The 21,468-nt window shown below is 30.8% G+C and overlaps 1 protein-coding gene across 1 annotated transcript in view; it reads right to left on the bottom strand.

Annotated features, from left to right (window-relative positions):
- Positions 1-214: 214 nt before the first annotated feature.
- LOC106461490 (protein ERGIC-53-like) overlaps positions 215-21,468 on the bottom strand; it is a 47,690-nt gene continuing 26,436 nt past the window's right edge. Inside the window, exons 7-15 of the mRNA XM_013921314.2 lie at positions 20,204-20,327; positions 16,874-16,932; positions 15,928-16,016; positions 15,080-15,143; positions 13,737-13,887; positions 12,663-12,780; positions 6,721-6,880; positions 5,933-6,039; positions 215-2,857 (exon numbers count right to left, since the gene is read on the bottom strand). Of these exons, the coding sequence (XP_013776768.1) occupies positions 2,821-2,857; positions 5,933-6,039; positions 6,721-6,880; positions 12,663-12,780; positions 13,737-13,887; positions 15,080-15,143; positions 15,928-16,016; positions 16,874-16,932; positions 20,204-20,327 (909 nt within the window). The 3' untranslated portion in view covers positions 215-2,820. The remainder of the gene's footprint in view (positions 2,858-5,932; positions 6,040-6,720; positions 6,881-12,662; positions 12,781-13,736; positions 13,888-15,079; positions 15,144-15,927; positions 16,017-16,873; positions 16,933-20,203; positions 20,328-21,468) is intronic.

Below are 21,468 nucleotides of genomic sequence, written 5' to 3'. Positions count from 1 at the left end.
ATCTAATTTTTTTTTAGTACTATGTTTATTTGGGTAGATAAAAACTGTTTCACAAATCTTCAACAGATTTTATACATAAATATACTTTTTGTGTTTAAACACATTAAGTGATCAATTATATATGCTACTCACAATTACTTTTCTTAATATTCCTGTCTGCATATAACTGTTTGAAATAAATTAAGTTGAATAAAAACACTAAAACAAAAGCAAGCACTCTTACACATTCTTTTTTATTACCATCACTACGCCCCTGGTAGTCAATCTGACTATTAGTCAAACATCTAAAAGCCAGTGCTGTACACAGTACATTTGGGAAAAACAGACATTTCCTCACTAGCAAACACCAAGGAAAATGTTAAATACACATTACATCCACTCAATTTCATCAAAATATCCTTTAAGTATTGGACAACTGACACATTTTCAAATATTGGAATGCAAAATTATTTTGGACAAACAAACATTTCCAAATAGTTAATATATTTCCTAATAGACCATTAATATGATTAATGATAAATCTTAATAAGAGTATTCTCAGAAACACAGCAAAGAAAACTGTTTAAAAAAAATTACACACAGAGTAATTAAATTTTAGTTTGAAAACCTGCATGATCCAAGATTTTAGGTATTAAAATATCTTACCAAGATAATTAATGGTTTAGTTGTAGCCAGTTGATATATTTTGATAAACAAACAGTTTGATGAGATAGAAATCTTCACATCATAAATATGCTTTTGATAAAAAGTATTTGAATCAAATTATAGAAATATCAGTCAAATATGTAGCCTTATTACAACAGTTAATTTAAACAGAACAAGGTTATGTTTCATTAACACACAAGTACAACCCCTTCCATTAATATTTTTTCTTTTGATAAAGCTTCTCAAAGATAAATACTAAATACTTAGAACTTGAAGTTAAATATGACTTGTGAGTTACTGTTCTTATCTTATAAAAAAAAAAACTATTATGTATAACCTCAAATCATGTTCTGGTAAAAAAAATAGTTGAATGGAAGCAATTTAATGTATTGCTGCCTTAGTTTATGAGATTTAAAAAATAATCACAACAAAGTGCAAAACTCAGATCTGCAATATCAGAAACATGGTACATAAAAACACAACCAAGAGAAATATTCAATGAAATGATTCAATTTTGTTTCCATATAGATTGAAACCTACTTTTTGAAATGAAAAAAAGAGAGAGAGCAAGAACAATGTGGAATGTTTAATCTACATGTTGCCCATTTATATTGTTACTTTCTTTCCTTACTAAGGTGTATTTTTTAAGGTGAGATAATCTAACAAACTTAGTCAGTTTATCAATTTCAAATTTATCTACCAATCTGCTTGAAACTCCCATACACATACATATTTTTTTTAATTATTTTCCTTGATGATTGTCTCAAAAATAAATACATTTAGTACTAACAACACATGCAGTATATTTTCCTTTTGCTAACAATACTTTTCTGTTTCAACAGTAACATTTACTTTACCACTTCACAATGTTTTAATTCATTTAAATTTCTAACACAGCAAAAAATGCAACAGTTTATGTCACATGTGTCAAACACAAAACTTGAACACTGAGTAACATAGTATCACATCCTATACTCTTACAAAAACAAAAATTGCAGTATTTTAAAAGGTTTGTTTTTCATCTTTAGTTTGAATTTTTCTCATGGTACAAAATCAGAATTTAATTGTGAACCATCTGTAACAATTTTTTTGTCATACTTATCAGTCAATTTTTATTGAATACATATAATATGTAAAAATGTTGAAATTTACTAACGTTATTCATAATGTAAGCATAGAAATAGGGAACAAAAAAGTATTTTAAGTATCAAATATTATAATCACCTTCTAGATGAACAAATAACATTATAGTAGAGACTTGTGCAAACTATTTCAAGAGTATTCCAGATTGAAACAAAAACTTTTAGAGAACAGAGGATAATTTGTTTTGGTCTCAGATTGAGAAACATGAATTTTTGGTAATTACTTAGGACTAACTCTATTCATATTAACTCTCTCACGACAGAAAGGCACAAATTCCTTTTTGCTTAAACAACAAAGCTACAAGCTTATGTCAGCTTCAATCTTAACTGGAGCAGCTTAATTTTAATAGAATGAACAACAAGCATCTTCACAGAATCCAGCAATCAGTAGTGTTGACAAATGATTTATTTTCGATGAAACTTCTTTGATATTAATTAAAAAACGTTCCCTGATAGTAGTATTTCAAATACAGTGAACCTCACACTTAATCCACAGAAAATGTCTTTCACAAAAACTATTGCAACATGTGAATTTTTTGCTTTTTTTTTTTTTACTAAACTCTGCAACTTTATACATATAAATATTTAGTTCAAAATATATTTTTATTTCAGTATAGCGGAATTGAAATTACCATACTACAACTCTTTTACTATATTTTATTTGTTTTTCAACTCAAAGACTTACAAAACAAACATCTTCAACAAGTAGCCTTACTAATTCTTAAACCTTCTATCTGAAAATCACTATTTCAAAATTTATTTTTTAATACTGAGTAGATTCAATTAAAATTTTTGCTGCTTACAACACTTTTACTTATTAAAGTAAAAATTACTTAAATAATGCTTATCTGTTTATTTAATCTCTTTCTCTGTCCAATTGCAATACTTTTTCTTACCTATACTCTTAGCACAAAAAATACTTTCCTATTAATTTTCACCAGTACAGATTTGAAGGAAGACATTTTCAAGAACACATTTACATACATATCATTTCCCATCCCCATTGAATACAAATAAAATTATCAAAACTTTATTAATAAAACTTCTTAGCTTGTGCTTCTTTGTTACTTCTGAAAGGAAGGGGAAAAAATACATATATATATATATATATATATATATCAATATAATTTATTACAAATAGAAATTCCAGTAGTAAAGATACAGCTTATATAATAAGAGCTTAACACTAATGGAATTTTCTTATGATAAGCTTAAAATATAGGTCAATCTCTTGCATTTTTCCTTTTCAAAAAACTACTCACACACACATATCAAAATTCTTCTCTTGAAAATAAATACTTTTAAATTAATATTTTTGCTTTAATTTAGATGGCAGTGTCTGTATAAATCCTCAATAATTAAACCTATCTAGGTCAGTGGGCATCAAGAGCATAGTGGATATCAAATTTTGCAATAAAAACAGTAATTTTAACTCTATTTTTAACAATTTTTTAACGTTAAAATACCTAACAACTGACATTATGTAACTTTGCAAAACGTATTTAGTGTAAACTGTAGAGAAAAATAAGAAAAGTGTTTGAACTTTGATCTCTGTGCAGTTCTAATGGGTATCACCTGTTAATAAAGCCCATAAGCATTTTTCTGCCTATCCCAAAGTAGAGATTTATTTATATTCATCCAGATTACTTCCCCTCTCTGACTGTTTTCAAGAAATCTGTGTTGAGAGGCTTTTATGATACCACAGCAAATGGGTTGGATAACTAATAGATCTTAGCCTCCAAACAAGACAGAATCAATAGTTGTAAGCACTAATATATGATTTCTGAGAATATGAGTAGCGTAAGTTTTCATAGTTGAAAATAAAGGATTCTAAATGCAAAGTGTAAAAACCTAGTAAAAAGTCATGAAACTGAAATTTTTCCTATTGTTTATTTTGAATATGTTTTCATTTGTGATAATTTTTTTGTGTTATATTATGTATGTTTTGCAACTAAAGGAATAGTCTTATATGAAAAGGCAAAATGTGAGGTTATTTAGGGTTAGTGAGTATGGTAAACTTGGAGCTCTGTGATAGCAAACTATTCTGATGACAGAAAAGCTTTTATATTTGTATAAAGTATGGTAACTCCTTATTAATAGTAACATACTATAATTATTGAAGTGAAACTAAGCTTTACCAAAAATACAGTTGGGAAAATATCACTTATGTCAGTGTAAGCCTAGGATACGAGTGTAAGTTTATATCTTCAGGTCAATGCTTTAACTGTTCATTGGTGTTTTATGCTACTTTTGCAGTTACATAACTGCTTCAAGAGGTAAAGATAAGTAACAAATACCAATAACTGATGAAAACAAGTTTAGACCTAATAGGATATAAGAAAATTAAACTTACTGATCAGTAATATTGAAAAAATCCAGTTTTATTCTTTCTTTCATATTTTAATAGTCATTACTTTCTTTATTTTGAACAGACAGCAATTATAGATCAGTTTAAAAAAAAAACTCTACTGGATACATGATACATGAACGGAGGTATGTTTTAATATTTTGTAAAAATATAATTTCAAAACACTATTTCTGAAAATTTGCAACCTATGATACAAATACTAAGCCAAATTATGTAATTTTTAATGCACAAACTACATAATATGTAGAAAGTGTGCACTAAATTTCATGCAATTAGGTTAAGCATATTAATTGTGAGAACAAACAAGAGTGAAACAGCATCGCCCTGCTGGTCCACATATTGATAAGTTTGGGAACTATGGAAATCCCATAAGAATAAATTTATGAGAATACTGTATACTTTTCTCAACATCAAATAAACTTAATGGTATACCAATGGAAGTAACAGTCAAAATATCAATGACAAGAGAGACTAAGAGATGAAATTAGTAAGTTCTGTTAAGCAGAATATATTTTTTATAAAAATTGTTTGCAGGGTAAGATTTTTACTAAACTGGATTCAGAATTTTATGCAAAGTTACACAAGAGGTTATCTGCACACACTAAGCCCTTCCTAATTTTGAACTGACAGACTCTTGGGTTACTCTTATCTGATCAAATAGTTGGGTTTAAACATCACTATAATAATGCACTCATGACCCCAAAGTCCACAGTGCATTTTTGAGGCAACAGGACACAAACACTTTGGGCACACTAACTACATGACTAAGTAGAAAGACAAAAATTTTACATTTCATTTTTTATTCTGAAAACAAGCTGACCTATTTATCAACTCTCACAGAAGTAATAAGAACCAAAATATCTATAAAACAAGACAATATAGTCTAAATTTCAAGCAATAGACTGAGTTATTCACAAAGTACAATTTCACAATCAGACTTTGTTTTTTAATTTTACTGTTACCCTTATAAAACCCTCAGTGCAAAAAATAACTGAAAGTTAATTCAAAAATAGAATAACAGCAACTGTTACAATAGGCAATTTCAAATCTTAATCATCGCAAAATTTTGACCCACAGTATTGGGTTATCATCGGGTAAGAGTTACCACTCAATTGAATGTAACTCTTACTTGATGGTGACTCAATATCATGGGTCAAAACATTGTAGTTATTAGTAACTCTTACTTGGTGATGACTCAATACGATGGGTCAAAACATTGTAGTTATTAGCAACTCTTACTTGATGATGACTCAATACCATGGGTCAAAACATTGTAATTATTTGGATCAGAAGTTGCCTACTGTAAAAGTTTCTGTTATTGTATTATTGAATCAATTATTATGTTCAGTAAGTTACTTACTAAATATTAAAGTGAAAGTTAACAAAATCAGTAAGATTATACTAACATAAAGTTTCACCTTCCTCCAAAATGTACAAATTATTATTTTTATTAGTTAGTTGTAAATATTTAACAAATACAATGTTTCTAAATAAAAAGATAAAAAAGTAGCCAATATTGAAAAAAAAATTACACACTAGTGTCAACATTGTGTATTATTATTATTATTGGAGTTTTTGAAAGGATATTATAGTAGATGTATACTATATTTTTTGCATTTTTATATTTCTGAAAATAAATTCAAATTATGAAGTTGTAGTTGCTTTAAATGTTTGTTTTGCTTTACACAGTGTTCACTTTCAAACTCAAAGTAGTTGCATCAAATCTAAACAATCATCTAAAATATAATTTAAAAAAAATTAAAAACAAAGAACTTACTTGTACATAATGTAACCTATCATAACTGCCAACTGAACACCCATAAAAATGAAGAAGTAAACAGGTGTCAGACAGTTAACTGCTTGCACTGGTGGACAAGGATTTGCCTGAAAAAACAAAATGCACAGTCAGAAGATACCATAAGTCTAGTGAAACAAAACCATAATAGAAATAATTCAACAGAAATAAATTTTGTCACCTAGGCAGAGAAGTTTTAAATGCAAAATACTGTAACAACTAATTTGAGAATTATTTAGTTTATACTTGCACTATAATATGCCTCAAGTTACACTTGTTTCAGATGTTTGGGAAAGACTTCTGAAATATGGAAATACTTGTTGTATTGAATGTTTAAAAAAAGAAAAAAATATTGAATATAATACAGTGGAAAGATTATAATTGGCTGATGTTTTACAAACCAGTAAATAGTGCACTTATTGGAATGAGATGATACATAAATACATCATTTTGTTTTGTTCAGTAAAGTTCGGATTTCAGAATTTTCTGATGAATTGTCTGTGGTAAGCAACTTTAAACAGTGAGGTCACAAATTTCTGGAAACCACAGTATAAGTATTACAAGAGTAATGTAACATTTTTTCTTACATTAAGAGATTTTTTCATATAAAATACTAAGCCTGTACTAATGTAATACTACTGTTTGACATTTGATGTTACTAATATGCCAGAAGTTAACTATCCTTCAGTTGTATGTATTTTTATAATAATCTTGATAACAAATAAAACCAATACAAGAAATAGCTGCTCATACAAAAATATAAAATGTACCTGTGTTTTAGCATTCACCGAAGCTAAATCTCTTTTTACAATATTCAGTCCATCCTTCAATTCATTCAGCACTGTGTGGCCTTCAAATACTTGACCTCCACCTGTTTTCTGAGCAGCAATAATATTTCCAGTTCGTTGATGAATGTCCACAACGTATGCCCTAACGCAAAAGTAAATCCAAGATAAACCTGTCAGCCAACTATGAAATTGAAATGAAAATACATTTTCCATACACTGTGTGGAAAAAGCCAGAGGATGAAAGATTAATGAAGCACTTGTTACACACAAAATAAATGAGACAAACATTTCAAAAATGTTCCCTTTCTGAAGAATACCAAGCATCTTGACATAATATTAATATACACCACATTTATTCTATTAGACAATGACACCTGTATGTTTGTTGTTGTTGTTGTTTTTTTACTTTACTCTAAGCTGTTCCTAGAAATGAAGATATTAATTTATGATGCGTCACTGTTCAACACCATACATAGAGGTTAAGCTCTCACTCATAAGTTTGTCTCAAACTAGAAATGTGAACATTTTGCAAATTATGAATAATGTAATATATTAGCACATGCACACTTAAGAACTTATGCTTTTCATGCTTAGTCATCATGAATATAGAGTAACATATTACATCATATCCTTCCAAACAATGGTAAATTCTTCTTTTCATTCTCATGCAGTTTGATTTTATTTGTTTTGAATTTCACACAAAGCTACTTGAGGAGTATCCATTCTAGCTGTCCCTAATTTAGCACATAATAAACTAGAGGGAAAACATTTCCAATATTGTTGTACATAATTGTATAATATGTTAATAAGTATGTATATAAAAAACATTTTTTAACAAAATAATTTACTTTGAATTTCCACTGTAGTTTGTTTCCTTTTGAATGTGTGTGTTGATTGTTGAAACACACATAAATCATTCAAAATGATTAAATTGAAATAACAATTAATTATGAAGAAATGTAATCAAATGTTTGAAAACTTACTAAATATTTTTTTTTAAATTCTTATTACTTAATACTTATAAGGTAAAATCAAATCTTCCTGATGTGACTGGGACTGACAATGTGACAGAGGTTGGAGCCACATCAGCACTGCTAGCTCTGCCAGAAGTTCCAGAAATGCTTGATGAAAAGGGAAACATGCTTACCGATTTCATAGATGGTGGGTCGATTAATGTATGGCAACAGGTGGAAATTAATATCCTATGGGAGACAAAACAGCCAGGTGGTGAAGATAATGAGCGACAAATGTTTGTGGAGTCATACACATGCCTGCTGGGAGAATCTCATTTGAGGGCCGTCAAAAATGGGACACAAGATAATGAGAAAGTTGACAAATAGGATGCAAAGAAATGTGAAATAGCCTGCAAGCATCCACACCCTAGGAAGAATATATCAACTGGAGAGTTGACACACCAATCCAGTAAGGGTAGAAGAAGAGAGGTCCCTAGAAGAAGAGAAGTCACAGATGATAGTGGGGACCCTGAGAGAAGATGTCAAGGGATAATCAACAGTCCAAACAGGATACAGGAGCCAAGCCTGGGTCCAAGTGATCATAGAGGTGAGAAATAGAATGAAGGAAAATAGAAGAAAAGTATGGGTTAAAGACTCAGGCAAGAATGGAAGTTGGGTGAGGAGATTGGTAAAGAAGGAAGGAGTGGAATAGAGTGGACAGGGGAAAAAAGCACCCTGTGGTATCAGAAAAGGCAAATGGTAGTGGACAACACCACCCGATAACCAGTAATGGTGGAGACCAACAAACCATAGTTAAACACTTAATAAAAAAGGCAGAAAGGTGGTTCATAGTAGGACAGCCGGGAGGAGAGGCAGATGGAACAATGATGAAAGACCTGCCACACTTGTTGATAAACAGACAAAGTGGAAAGGCAATAGAAATGCAACAAGAAAAATGCTTCATGATTGGAGATGGACCAGAGAAGATGAATAGACAACATCCCTTGATGAAAAAAAGGACATGCAAAATTGAAGCAAGGGTGAGGGGTAGAGGGTATAGAAAACAGGTTCTGGATGCCAAACAAAGAAGGAGAGAAAAACAAGGCAGAGTTGAACAAAGTGTCACCACTGTAGGACTCAAGAAGGAGTGTCACATATCAAGGCAAGGAAGTGAAGAGGAGGATATGCTGAAAGCATCAACAGAACAGCTAGATCCAAAGGATGATAAACAGGTGAGTAGAAGATAGGAAGCTTAGAATCAAGAGGGGTGACAAAGATATCTATGAGGGTGTGTCCAACAAGAGCAAACCCCACAAAAGACCAGGGGATGGAGAGATCACTCTGTGGGTAGAACTCAGTCCAGCTAAGATAGGCAGTCTGCCACAAGATTTAAAACTCCTGGCATATGAAAGGCAAAAAAGACAATTCTGATTTAAATGAATGCAGAAGAGTAGGTCCAATGCCCAAAAGCAAAGGATCCTGGTAAGGGTACCCCTTGATGGTTGATGTAAAAAACTACCATGGAAATGTCAGAGTGGATTATGACTGATTATTCCATTATAAGGTGCAGGAAATGGAAACATGCCCAACGAACAGCAAGATGTTTGAGCATGTTATGTGGACTGAATGTTTCTCCTGCATCCACACACCAGAAATCATATCATTATCCAGAGATGCACCTCAATTTGAAAGGGAAACATCGGTAAAGAGATAGAGATCTAGTTTGGGAAGTAGAAAGAGAACACTGGAAATAGTTTTGCATAATCCAGTCACCATGACAATTCCTTGAGTAGAGAAGAGATGAGGTTCACAAATGAGGCCAATTGAACCTAAGAAAGAAACTATTGGATATGCAAAGTCTACTGGTGGAGGCACGTGTGCATGCCTCAAAGGAGTTCCAGGGAAGCCAGAGTCCTCCAAAGTGAAAAAAACCCTTACACAGGTTGAGAATGAGAAGCGTAATTCCTTGCGACCAGATACTCCATAGCTCTCAGGTGAAAAGGAGAAAGCCAAGTTTGACTGAGACAAGAGATGAAGAAAATGCCCAGATGTACCAAATATTGAGTGGACATGAGAAAGGACTTGGATAACTTGACAAGCCACCTAAACTAATCAGCCTCCTGCAAAAGAAAATGGGTCAATAGAAGCCAATCATCCAAGAAAAAGGAATGACTGTTCCAATTCATGAAGATGGCATGTGAAAGCCCTCATGGTATAAATGACTATAAAAGGGGCCGACGTTATGTCAAAGGGGAAAGCAAAGAATTGGAAGATGCAAATCCAATGGACAGAACATAGAAAATATCTGGTGGATGGGGCAACATGGATGTGTAGAAAGGTGTCCAACACATCAACCATGGCCAACCACAGACTGGGTGTAAAATACCACAGATGAGGTCAATGGAAGGAGAAGAGAAAATGGGAAGAAGAGCGAAGAGAAGTGTGGAGAGAACATGAAAAACATCTGTTGGCAGAAACTGAAACCAATGGCTGGCAAAGAGGAAGAGATGTGTACCCAAAGGGCTATGTGACAGAATAGCCAATGACAAGAAGAGCAACGAACCAGATATCGGGTAGCGGGAGGACAAGAAAAAGAGGAATAGTAGGGGTAGACAAAACCAGATGAGGAACAGGAGCAAGGTCAAGAAAGAAGAAAAACCTGGGAAAATAACAGTGAATGAAGCCATGCAACTTCTGTCCAGGTTTTCAGTGAGAAATGAACACCACAAAACACTTCTGGGTGAAGAAAAGGAGCCCAATGAAGATCATGTGCACAATGTGTACAGTAAAGAAGAACACAATTCGACCCAACATCAGGGGAACTAAGCAAAGAGGGACAGAGTAAAAGTGGAACATGCTTAAGTTAGAAAAAAGGAGGAAATGAACTTCTTCAGAAACCCCTCTGGAGCACAATGAAGTGCCTCAAACAAAGGGTGGAGGGAGGAGAGGAAATATAGAAATATGTAGATTCAAAAATGGAGAACTAGAGAGTGAATTAGAAGGCAAGGGGACCAATCCTGAAGAAGGCCAAACAGATATCTAAGACTGGGAATATAGAAAGGAAATGAAGAAAGTCTGCAAGTCAGGACAAAAGTCACATACACAAGAGAGACAAAGCATAAGTGTGTGAGTGAGGTACTGTTAGAGAAAGGAAACAGCATAAACCCTTAATAACAAGCAAAGAAAGAAAGAAAGACAAAGCAATCCCAAGAAATGGGTTTATGGATAAAGAACAGGCAGTATTAAATGAAACAGGCAAAAGATAAGGAAAAGTAACTAAGTTGAGAACGACAACCAGAAAAAGATTGAAAGGTTAAGATCATTCCTTGAATAGTAATTCATTGCCCAAAGCAAATTAAGTTAAATGCATAATCCAATATGCTATTCACAACCAAGGAAAAAGAATGTCAGCTGAAGGGATGGGAGTATGAGGCCTAATAAGCATGTGGTAATCCATAACATGTTGAACAAAGCCTGCAGTGTCTCCAACAGATGAAAAGGCTCCAAAAGCCATAGTAAAAATAAGGCTTGTGTGTGTAACATTGTAACTTACACAAGACTATGAAAAAGTCACTTTCATTTGAAAATTCATGATAAAAATTAAAACTTTTGAAACAAAAGCTAAAGAAAACAAAGATCAATGTTTTGTTAACATACACAAATCTCATCAACTGGAACCCAGATGAGAAATTTGAACATGCCTGTTCAATGCAATGCTGAGGAAAAGAATGAAGTTATCATGAGTGCAAGTGCATAGGGAGTTACTGCGCATGGAGGTTGTGTCGCCCTCCTATTAGTGGAGGGCTATTGTCACATGATGATGTCATCATACACCAGTGCAATTCATATTAAACATGTAAATTTAAGTTATAGTTAACTCAAGGCTAGTGACATGCAAGTCTTATAGGTAAACACTCAAGGAAAATAGCATTTCTGTGTGAAGAGGTGAGTTATTGTCTCTGAATGTCCATTTGTAGTACCACTAGATACTAGATTGTGTTCACAGTTCTTCTCCCTTGAGTTCAAATTAGGTTCTTTTTGAGGGCAATTTTTTCTCCTGTTGGATATATAAGTATAATATATGCTACTTTAGAATAACCATAAGGTAAAATGTGCAGACTCTGATACAAACATAGCAAAATGAAGAAAAAAAGAAACAAATTAAATAGGACAGAAGCATATTTGACCAGGTGTCAATGAGTCTGTAAATAAAATGTTTCAGGTCCTTAATTCAAATAATGAAGAATTATTTTAGGTAGGAACAATTGAAGTTAAGGCTCTGGAGAGTAGCATGTTAGATCACAAAAATAGTATCTCATAGACAGTACATTTTTGAATAACAAGAAAAAATATATAGATAAATGAAAACATATACAATTATTTCAATTTTCTACAACTACTCATACAGTAGAACACACCAGTATTTAATAAGATACAAGCCCTCAGTTACAGGGAATCAAAAGCACATGAAGCCACATATGATAAACCAATGGATGTAGAACACAATGTTTTGAACCATAACAGTTTATACCAAAAAAGTTTGAGTCTACTAAAATTGACAATCAAGTACACCCTGATTATGTGTAGTTAAAACACAGAAAACTAGAAAGAAAAACTACCACAAGTTTTTAAATATGAAGTTATATTCAAGCTGTGAATAGGTGAAAAGAATTTAACATGTGAAAGTGTATTGTTTTTAGTTAACTTATGTTAAATAAAATATTTTATTTAACTTATACATTCTACTATTTTATTACCATCTTCTTTAATTTCATTTATGCTTGAAGTGATTCTTTCTAACTGTCATGCAATGAAGGTTTAGTTTTGTGCTAAAATAATATTTATGATAATATATATAATTAAATTTATGGTTTGATAAAAGAAATGAGCTGAAAAATTTTAGATATACAATGAAATCATAAGATTCAAAACAAAAATAATCAAAACAACCTGAACTATATTTGAACTTACTTCATGTCCCGGCTGGCCTGTACCATTTCTCTCTGGTTATTCAACATGGCTTCCACTTCATGACGGCCTACAACACCTCCTTGTGGAAGACCTTGTCCTCCTCCTCCTCCTGCTGCACCTATAGAAAAATTCGAGTTAATATAAAAAAAAAAACTTTCTGCATACAAAATACTGAAAAAAATAATGAATTTTTTCCCTTCACCAATTACATTATAATTAAGAATTTTCTTACATCTTCAATGAAGTTTAACTTGTTAAGTTGATATTTTTTAAGAGTAATTATATAAGCTATGTAAAAAATAAAGATTTTTGAATAACAGAATATATTCTCTAACCAAAGATATATACAATTTTTGTCCTATTTCTACATACAAGACTATCTTATTCACTATAATTGGAATATGTAATTATCGGTCATATATTTCTGTACAACCTATGGTTTATGTATAATGAATACTTCCTCTGTTTAGTTAAAAGACTAGTTACATACTAATTTCATACTTCTTCCAAAAGTAAACCTTAGTTTCTGTTATTCTTTATTTGTAAAATTTTTGTGCAATAGGATGACAGATGGCTCACTTATGCCATTTTGTTTTATATATGTATATAGATTTTCTCCTCATAACTCAAGATCCAGCCTGCTGTGTTATTTTAGAAACAAAGCTCTTCTCAAAACTTTTGAAACTCATTTCTCACAAAATGGACATATGCCTTAGTTAATCACTATACTTTCAAAAGCTTTTTATAAAATGCATTACAACTCAGCGTGCAAGTAAATTTAACAATCATTCCTGAAAATTGTACAAAAAAAGATGCATAAACCAAGCACACAAAAATTTACCACTAAACATTTTTCAGTTTTAACTATACATTTGTTTTAAGAGACTCGTGTCTGGCTACAGTAGCTTAAGACACATAACATTATTTACACACATAATACGTATTTACAAACCTTATAAACATACAGAAGCTTAGAAATCAGATTTGATTACTTAGGAAAGCATATCCATACTAAATTAGCTTCTACAATAAACTATACAAAGTGTTAGTGACTGAAAAATGTCAGAAACACACCTCCTACTTGAACAGCAGAAAGCATTGACAAAACCCTCTCTTCTCTTCCAATCACTTCATCCAGTTTACGATGTACTCCTTTCATCATCTCAAACATCTGGCTTTGTCCCTGGAATATCTGTCTAAGTTCTCGCTGTTGATGACTCTCATACTGAATCAAAAGTAAAATTAATACAGATAAAAATTTGACACTGTCTGATCATCTCTAAGTGTTCACAAAACTTTTATACCATGAATGTTAAGAAGTGTAAAACATTTTACTTTTCTTACTTCTGGATAACTTTCTTAAATCACAACTTTAAGCAGATTACAGTATAAATCATAGTTTAACTCAAAGATGGATGTGGTTCATATATCAATTCTCAAACTAAAAATTTCATATGTAAAACAAGCAAGATATTTTCAATAGCTGATTCAACGATTTTAGTTTATACTCTATTTGCTAGAATTACAAAACCTATTTAATTGTAGAAGCCAAAGTTAACTAATCAACAGTGCAGGAACTTTTTTTATTTGACTCCTAAAAAACCTTTTATAACAAGTTTGCTTCTTATAACAAAAGTACAAGTATTCTAACATTAAAGCAAGAAAAGAACACGAGTGATACCAGGTAAGGTAAGGAATAACAGAATATAATGAAAGCTTTACATCATGTCTGATGACAGAAAAATTATCACTATATTTTCAAGATACAAAGAATTAATTAAAAATGAATTTTTTAAAAGATAGCTGTTAAATTGAGAATATGAAATTAGAAATAAAGTTTTTATAGGTACACATGAAACTCAGGTAAGTTCTACCTCAATTACTAAATAGAAAAGCAGCCCCAATATTTTCTTTTACATTCCGAGTTAGAAAGCAGATTACTGATACCAAGCCCAGTTAATATCAGTTTATATCAGTTAATAATATGAGACAGAGTTCCATATTATCATCTAGTTCATCATTGATAAGATTAAAATAACACTAAAATACACTTTTACTGCAAATATACAGCAAGTATTTCAAAATATGCACCACTGTGTAAGCCTCAAAATTAAAGCCAAATGAAATTCCTTGTTTGTCAACAAAGACTTAGCATACTGATGGTTTTGAAATTTGAACAATAGTAATTCATTGATGCAGTCCTCTAGTAAGAAGAAATAAACACTTTTAAAAATAAGTAACTGTCCTCTTTATTTAATATAAAATCTATTAAAACAAAGGAGTAGACATAAAAGTACAAATGTCATTCCTCTCAAGCACTAGCAATTGGTTTATACACATGCTAAAGTTTAAAGGGTTATTCATACACCACAACTACATAAATACATGTTGCTTATGTATAAAACCAATAGACATACCTCCTGCTCTGGATCAAATTCCATTTGCTTCTTCTTTGCTTCATCTGGATGCTGTTTTCGGAACCTAATACATTAAATTTCAGGCTTTAATCTTTCAATCTGAAGACTGTGAAAAAATCATTTATGCTCAAAATTCTATTTTTCTTTTAATTATAAAAAAAAATAGCAATAAATGAAAACAAGTTGATAAGTCTGTCCTTGCATTTATTTTAAACAAAAAGGGCTAAAAATATGTCAGTGAAAAATAGAAGGACTGTGCTTCATTTGATAACATAGTGCAAGATAATTTGCATTAGAACCATAAAACCTTGAATATTTATTCACAGTTTATATTTAAAAGAAAATCAAATAATGGTAGATAGTATAATGAATAAAGCTAATTGTAAAATAGTGTAAAGATAATATAGTTAAAGAAAGAAAACCTGATACAGAATCAATGATATCAATTGTAAATCAGACTCAATCATAATGAAGAAATAATTATATAACTCAAACACTATTAATGCATATCTGTTATGCTAAGTATCAAAAACAAAAGTTCCAATTTCATGTTACTTATGTCTAAAAATCTTGATTATTCAATGAATCAATTATGAATAAAAACATCATCAAATATGCTAATTAAGCACATCACAATTTTTTATAAATTCATAAAAAATAACAATTTATTAGCTAGTAGTGGCCTTTCATTTTTTCTTTATCTTTTACCATACTGCTATGTTCTTCAGGTATTCAAAATAGATATCTGGTAAGTATTTTTATGATATTAACATAAAATGCAAATACTTAGCTCTTTCTTCCAGAGGCTATAACTAATATAGCAACCAAGAATATACAAAATTACTCACTCCTCCTTCTGTTTATCAAGCTTTTCTTTATATTGTTCATATTCTTTAGAAAATTTCTCTTTTTCTGCATCAGCAATACCAGAGGGAGTCTAAATGAAACAAATACATTATTACAAAGATTATTTCACTATTTTTTTTTTACTAGTGAAAATAAGTGTAGAATGTTTTCCTAGTTTTTCTTAAATAGTTGTGTCACTACAATGACAAGAAGTATGATCATTTTAGCCCTTCACTTTTAATGATGTGTCATAACACACCAATAAAAATTTAAAGCTATTATGAAAATAGGTTATGTTTTTTTTTGTTACCATAAATTTTGTTGTATATTGTAATGGATACATTTAAAGTTTCCCAAGAATTCATAGAACAAATACTTCTTAGTTTAAGTCAAATTATAAAAATCACATACAATCCGATATTTGTTTTTATACCTAATACATTTTTCTTGCAAATTACAGTTATTTGTATGTATATTCTAATTATTTTAGCACAATTAAAACAATGCATCATTTTTACAAGAGCTATAAAGTGACTGACACAGAGCAGAGAGTAGAATATATGCAAGTGTTCATGTACAAACACCAACTTATTGTTTGTTTGTTATTAAGCACAAAGTTACACAATGGGCTATCTGTGCTGTGCCCAACACAGGTATGTAAACCAAATTTTTAGCATTGTAAGTTCTCAGACTTACTGCTGAGCCAATGGGGAACCCACATTAATGATAGCTATTACAAAGGTTAATCTAAATACTCTAAACCTCTGGTTTTATTATTATGAAGAGGAGATTGAACACAGAACCAAATACTACCTCCTCAACACAGTTTAAAATCCCCATTAAATATATCACATTTAATATAAATTTTTTTCACATAAATTAAGACAGTTTTTTTTTGTTAAGATCTAATGTGAATTGTAATAAGCTAGAAGAATGACAATTACTCACTGGTTCAGTGCCAGGTGGGTGTAGACTATACGTCATGAACTTCAGTACATCATGATCATCTGTAATCAATTAAACAAATGTAACCTAATAATTAATGAAAGCTAAAAACAGTTTTACATATTAAGTATAAAATCTATAATTTCTTTATGTGAACAATATTACAGAATGCCTTACAATTACTTTTTTTCAGAATGTTTACAAAATTAAATAACTACAATGTGAATAAATAGTTCCTGTATTGGAAAAGTAATGTTGAATACAATTCCAAAAGTTTGAAGTGTATTTTCGTGAAATTTGGCAAGCTTTTAGTCAACAATATAATTATGTTGTACACAAGATATCAGATATGTCACTAAAATATTTGTACTAAAAGTGTGTCTATAAAATGCTGAAGTCAGTCTTAACTCAGACTAACAACTCGGAGTGCAAGGTGATGTTCATGTGAAGAATAAAAATTGTACAGTTTACAAAATATATTTGCATAGCCTTTACAACCTTCTACATGCACATAAAAATTGTACAGTTTACAAACTGTATTTGCATAGCCTTTACAACCTTCTACATGCACATCTAGTTGGTTTTTTTCACTATTCCTGTATATCGAATCCGGTAATTTTCAAACTGTAACACGAACTGTTACAAAATCAACAATGTATGTAACATGAAATGATGATAACCTTGACATCAAATGCATAATAACATTGAATGGCACTCTGTACAAGGTCGGGGCACTGTGTACATAAGGACAAACAGACTAAAAATGTGCAAAGTTAATGGTATTCAAAGATACAGTTGTAAAGCTTTTTAATAGAATTAAACAAAATTTTTACTTTTAGTAATTAAAACTTCTGTAAAGCACAATAACTTTGTGAGCAAGAGGATCACTGTGCATATTTTTCAGAACATACACAGCTATATTTATCTAAATTCACTCATAACACTGAGCAATACTACAAATGTTTCCATATTAAGCAGAACCAATGACCACTCTCAGTCTCTAACAATGGAAACACAAAATAAAACAATACTAAGACATGTTTCCTTTAGAGATACTAACTGTGCTTAAAAATTAAAGCTTTTAGGCTTAAGTTGTTGCTTAGTTTTATAAATAAACAAATGTTTATTGGAATCATGTTATACCCATCCAATGGGCAAGAAAACTAATCATCTAACACAGAAGTTTTAAAACTAGTACATCAATAACTGATTGGAAACTGACACTGCAACTAAAATGGATAGAATTTATGAAATCTGACTTTTGATGATAAGTACGTGGAAAAAATTATCTTTCAGATGATACCTTATTCAGTGTTGTAGTTATGTCAGAATGGCTGTATACAGATAACAGATAGTCCTTCAAAGAAAGGTAGGAAGGTGAACAAATACAAGTTTCACTCCATTATAGTAAAATATATTAATACTTTCTTCCTAATAAGTAATAAACTGTAAAATAAGCCACCCAAGACATAGTACCAAACATGCCTAAGACATAAAAGTAGATAACAAATATGTACTTTCTAATAAATTTCTGTCTATATCAACCTTTCATTCTTCTTTTGCCTAAGTAACCATTTATAAAAAAACAAGTGATGAGCAACACAAACATTTTACATCCAAACTGAACCTTGCAGCAGTATAAGTATAGAATCATCTACGCTATCAGAGCAAATGTTGTGAACTCTTAGCACTAATTGATTTTATTTAGCAAGCATGGGTTTGTGTTTGTGTATAGGTAATGCTTTAATACCTGATGTCCATGCAATCTTTTTTGCCATACCTTGAAATTAAACAAAAAAAATTATGTTAATTGTGCTGAAACATTTGTTTCAATGGCTTTAAACCAAAAATACATATACAACTGGTGAATGCATAATATAAAAGTTTCTTTTCATCATATGACCATGGCTGGTAGGTATAAAAGTAACACAGTGTTAGCATGGATACCAAAATAAATGGCAGAAGGTTATACAAACAAGTATGAGTAGCTAGTACATGAAGTATGTTTGAGGCAATATCTATGTATATAATTATGTATGTGTATGTAAACACACACACACATGGTACATAGAGGAAAATAAAGCCATAAATGTAACAACTGACTATACGAAAGCAATTATTATATACCATCCAATATCAAATTGAATAGCTGAGTGCTCTTAAGCAGGTTGGCAAAGTTATGTTGTCATTTTTCATTTTCAAAGTTTTTTTAACTAACGGTGTGTAAGATGTTAGATATTAAACCTCCACCAAACTACTCTGTTAAATGTTTTTTTTTTGTGTTTTGTTTTTTTTTTTTTTTTTCTTTAAAGATACCTATAAAAGCTTTACCTCCTATTAATGTTTTCGTTCAGGGTGTTAAACTTACATCCAGGCTCACTCTGCATTTTTAATAATTTATAATTTACATTTTTCTGAACATAATAACCTGTGTTCTACAAAATGGTCATACAGGTTTTTTTAAAAAGCCATTTTTTTTTATAATCAATGTATCAAAATCTCATTTTTTCTAAACTTCATATTGTGAAAATACACTTTAGCACTACAGCTTTCATAATAGTTTAGATTAAGTATTGTAAAACACCTTTTAGCTTGAGTTTTTTTCACAGTACATTAAATACATAGTAGAGAATGGCAATGTTATATTTTTCCTAAACATATTTCAATATTTAAAAAATCAAGAAACATACATTCTTCCACAGAATTACAGGCTTAGTCCCTCTTTTTTATTTGACTCCTGAATATACATTATTTAATTCTTAAGATTCTTGTTTTATCAAACAATAAATGACAGAAAATTTGTATATTTTACAAAATTCTAGTTGGAAATCCAATTTGTATAGAAATGTTCTAGAAATTCTTGTTCGATTTTTACAGAATTGCACATCAGCATACTCTAAAAGGTTTGTTTTTAGCTTTTCAATTAGCAATGCTTCTTTAATTCTACAACATAAAAGATACTGCATTTTTCATATGTATAACAATATGCGAGGTCAGTAGATTCTTCTTGATAAGTTTTTACCATAAAAAATTATCAGACAAAATATACAGGGGTTGAATGTGTTAGGGCAAACCCTTTGAAGTCAAATCTTATCATGGTAAATATAAAACAAATCTTACCAGGGGTGTCTGTGTTAGGGCAAAACCTTTGAAGTCAAATCTTATCATGGTAAATATAAAACAAATCTTACCAGGGGTGTCTGTGTTAGGGCAAAACCTTTGAAGTCAAATCTTATCATGGTAAATATAAAACAAATCTTACCAGGGGTGTCTGTGTTAGGGCAAAACCTTTGAAGTCAAATCTTATCATGGTAAATATAAAACAAATCTTACCAGCAAGACCTCCAGTAGCAGCAGATATGCCATAGTAACCATACTGTGGCAGGAAAACATTCTCAGCTCTCAAACACATTTCATAGTCATTATCATTGTTTGTGTTTCCATTATGGAACAGGACCTAAAAACATAGTATGGTTAGTTACTCATGTTATGAACCATGCTATTTTCCTTCAATTGCACACACACACACACACATATCTAAATATATATAACATCTTTCATTTTTTAGTTCAAATTTCTACTAAGTTAACTATTAAAGATCTTGATTTTTTTATTTCGAAAATTGTCTCTATTCTTAGCAAACTTTGTTCTTCAGATTATCATGTCAGAATGAAATTTTTTCCTTGGAGCTTTTAAAACAATAAAAAACTGTTGCAGATAGATTTGAATTAATACCAAGCAGGTGGTAGCACTGCCTATGTAGGGATGGCTCAGATTGTTCAACAAAATGGTATTTTAAATATCTCCACAATAGGTCATAATTTTACAATACTATACAGTGTTTCCATTAATAACAATATCTATGTAATGACCGAGTCACAAGTTCTGGAAATGTCTGTAAATATCATAGCTAAAAGTTTGAATTTCTTGTTCTTCTTTCTGCTGCTTGTTTTTTTATTACATGACAACTCAAAAACCTAAACAATAGCATCAACCAATTTCATTGAGGTGACATAGTTTCAAACAGGTATCTGCTTTTATAAGTATTATTAATAACTAGTAATTACAAAAATCATAGTTTTAGTGTAAACAATGTTATCATTACCTGTTGAAGCAAACTTTCTTACAGAAATTTGGTGTTTCTTTAAAAAAGCTTAAAGTACAGGGTGAAACAGAAATTACCAGCCAATACTAGAAAAACAATATTACAGTTGGAACCACATTGTATTTAGAACTTGATTATAAATACAACCTTCCTATGTCTATTGAAACACTGCATTAAAAAAACAAGTAAAGAAAAAACTTTTTAGAAAAGTAAGTAAATGTAGGGATGGATAATGTCAATCCTTCAAAAACAATGCAAACAAGATAGTAGGGATGGAACTTGTATCATTCCTACATAATAGCACAAGGAAGAATTAACATATAGAATATATATAAATATTTAATCACAATAGGATTTAATTTATCCTATTTTTGTCTGTTAACATTCTACTACACTGTCTGCCTGTGCTATTAAGTGGGGATGATGCAAATGTCATCCCTACTATCTTGTTTGCATTGTTTTTGAAGGATTGATGTCAGCCATCCCTACATTT

The sequence above is a fragment of the Limulus polyphemus genome, unplaced genomic scaffold (assembly GCF_000517525.1).
Source record: "Limulus polyphemus unplaced genomic scaffold, Limulus_polyphemus-2.1.2 Scaffold970, whole genome shotgun sequence".
Lineage (NCBI taxonomy): Eukaryota > Metazoa > Arthropoda > Merostomata > Xiphosura > Limulidae > Limulus > Limulus polyphemus.
Note: the sequence above shows the minus strand (reverse complement) of the source record. Positions and strands in the feature narration are given on the sequence as shown.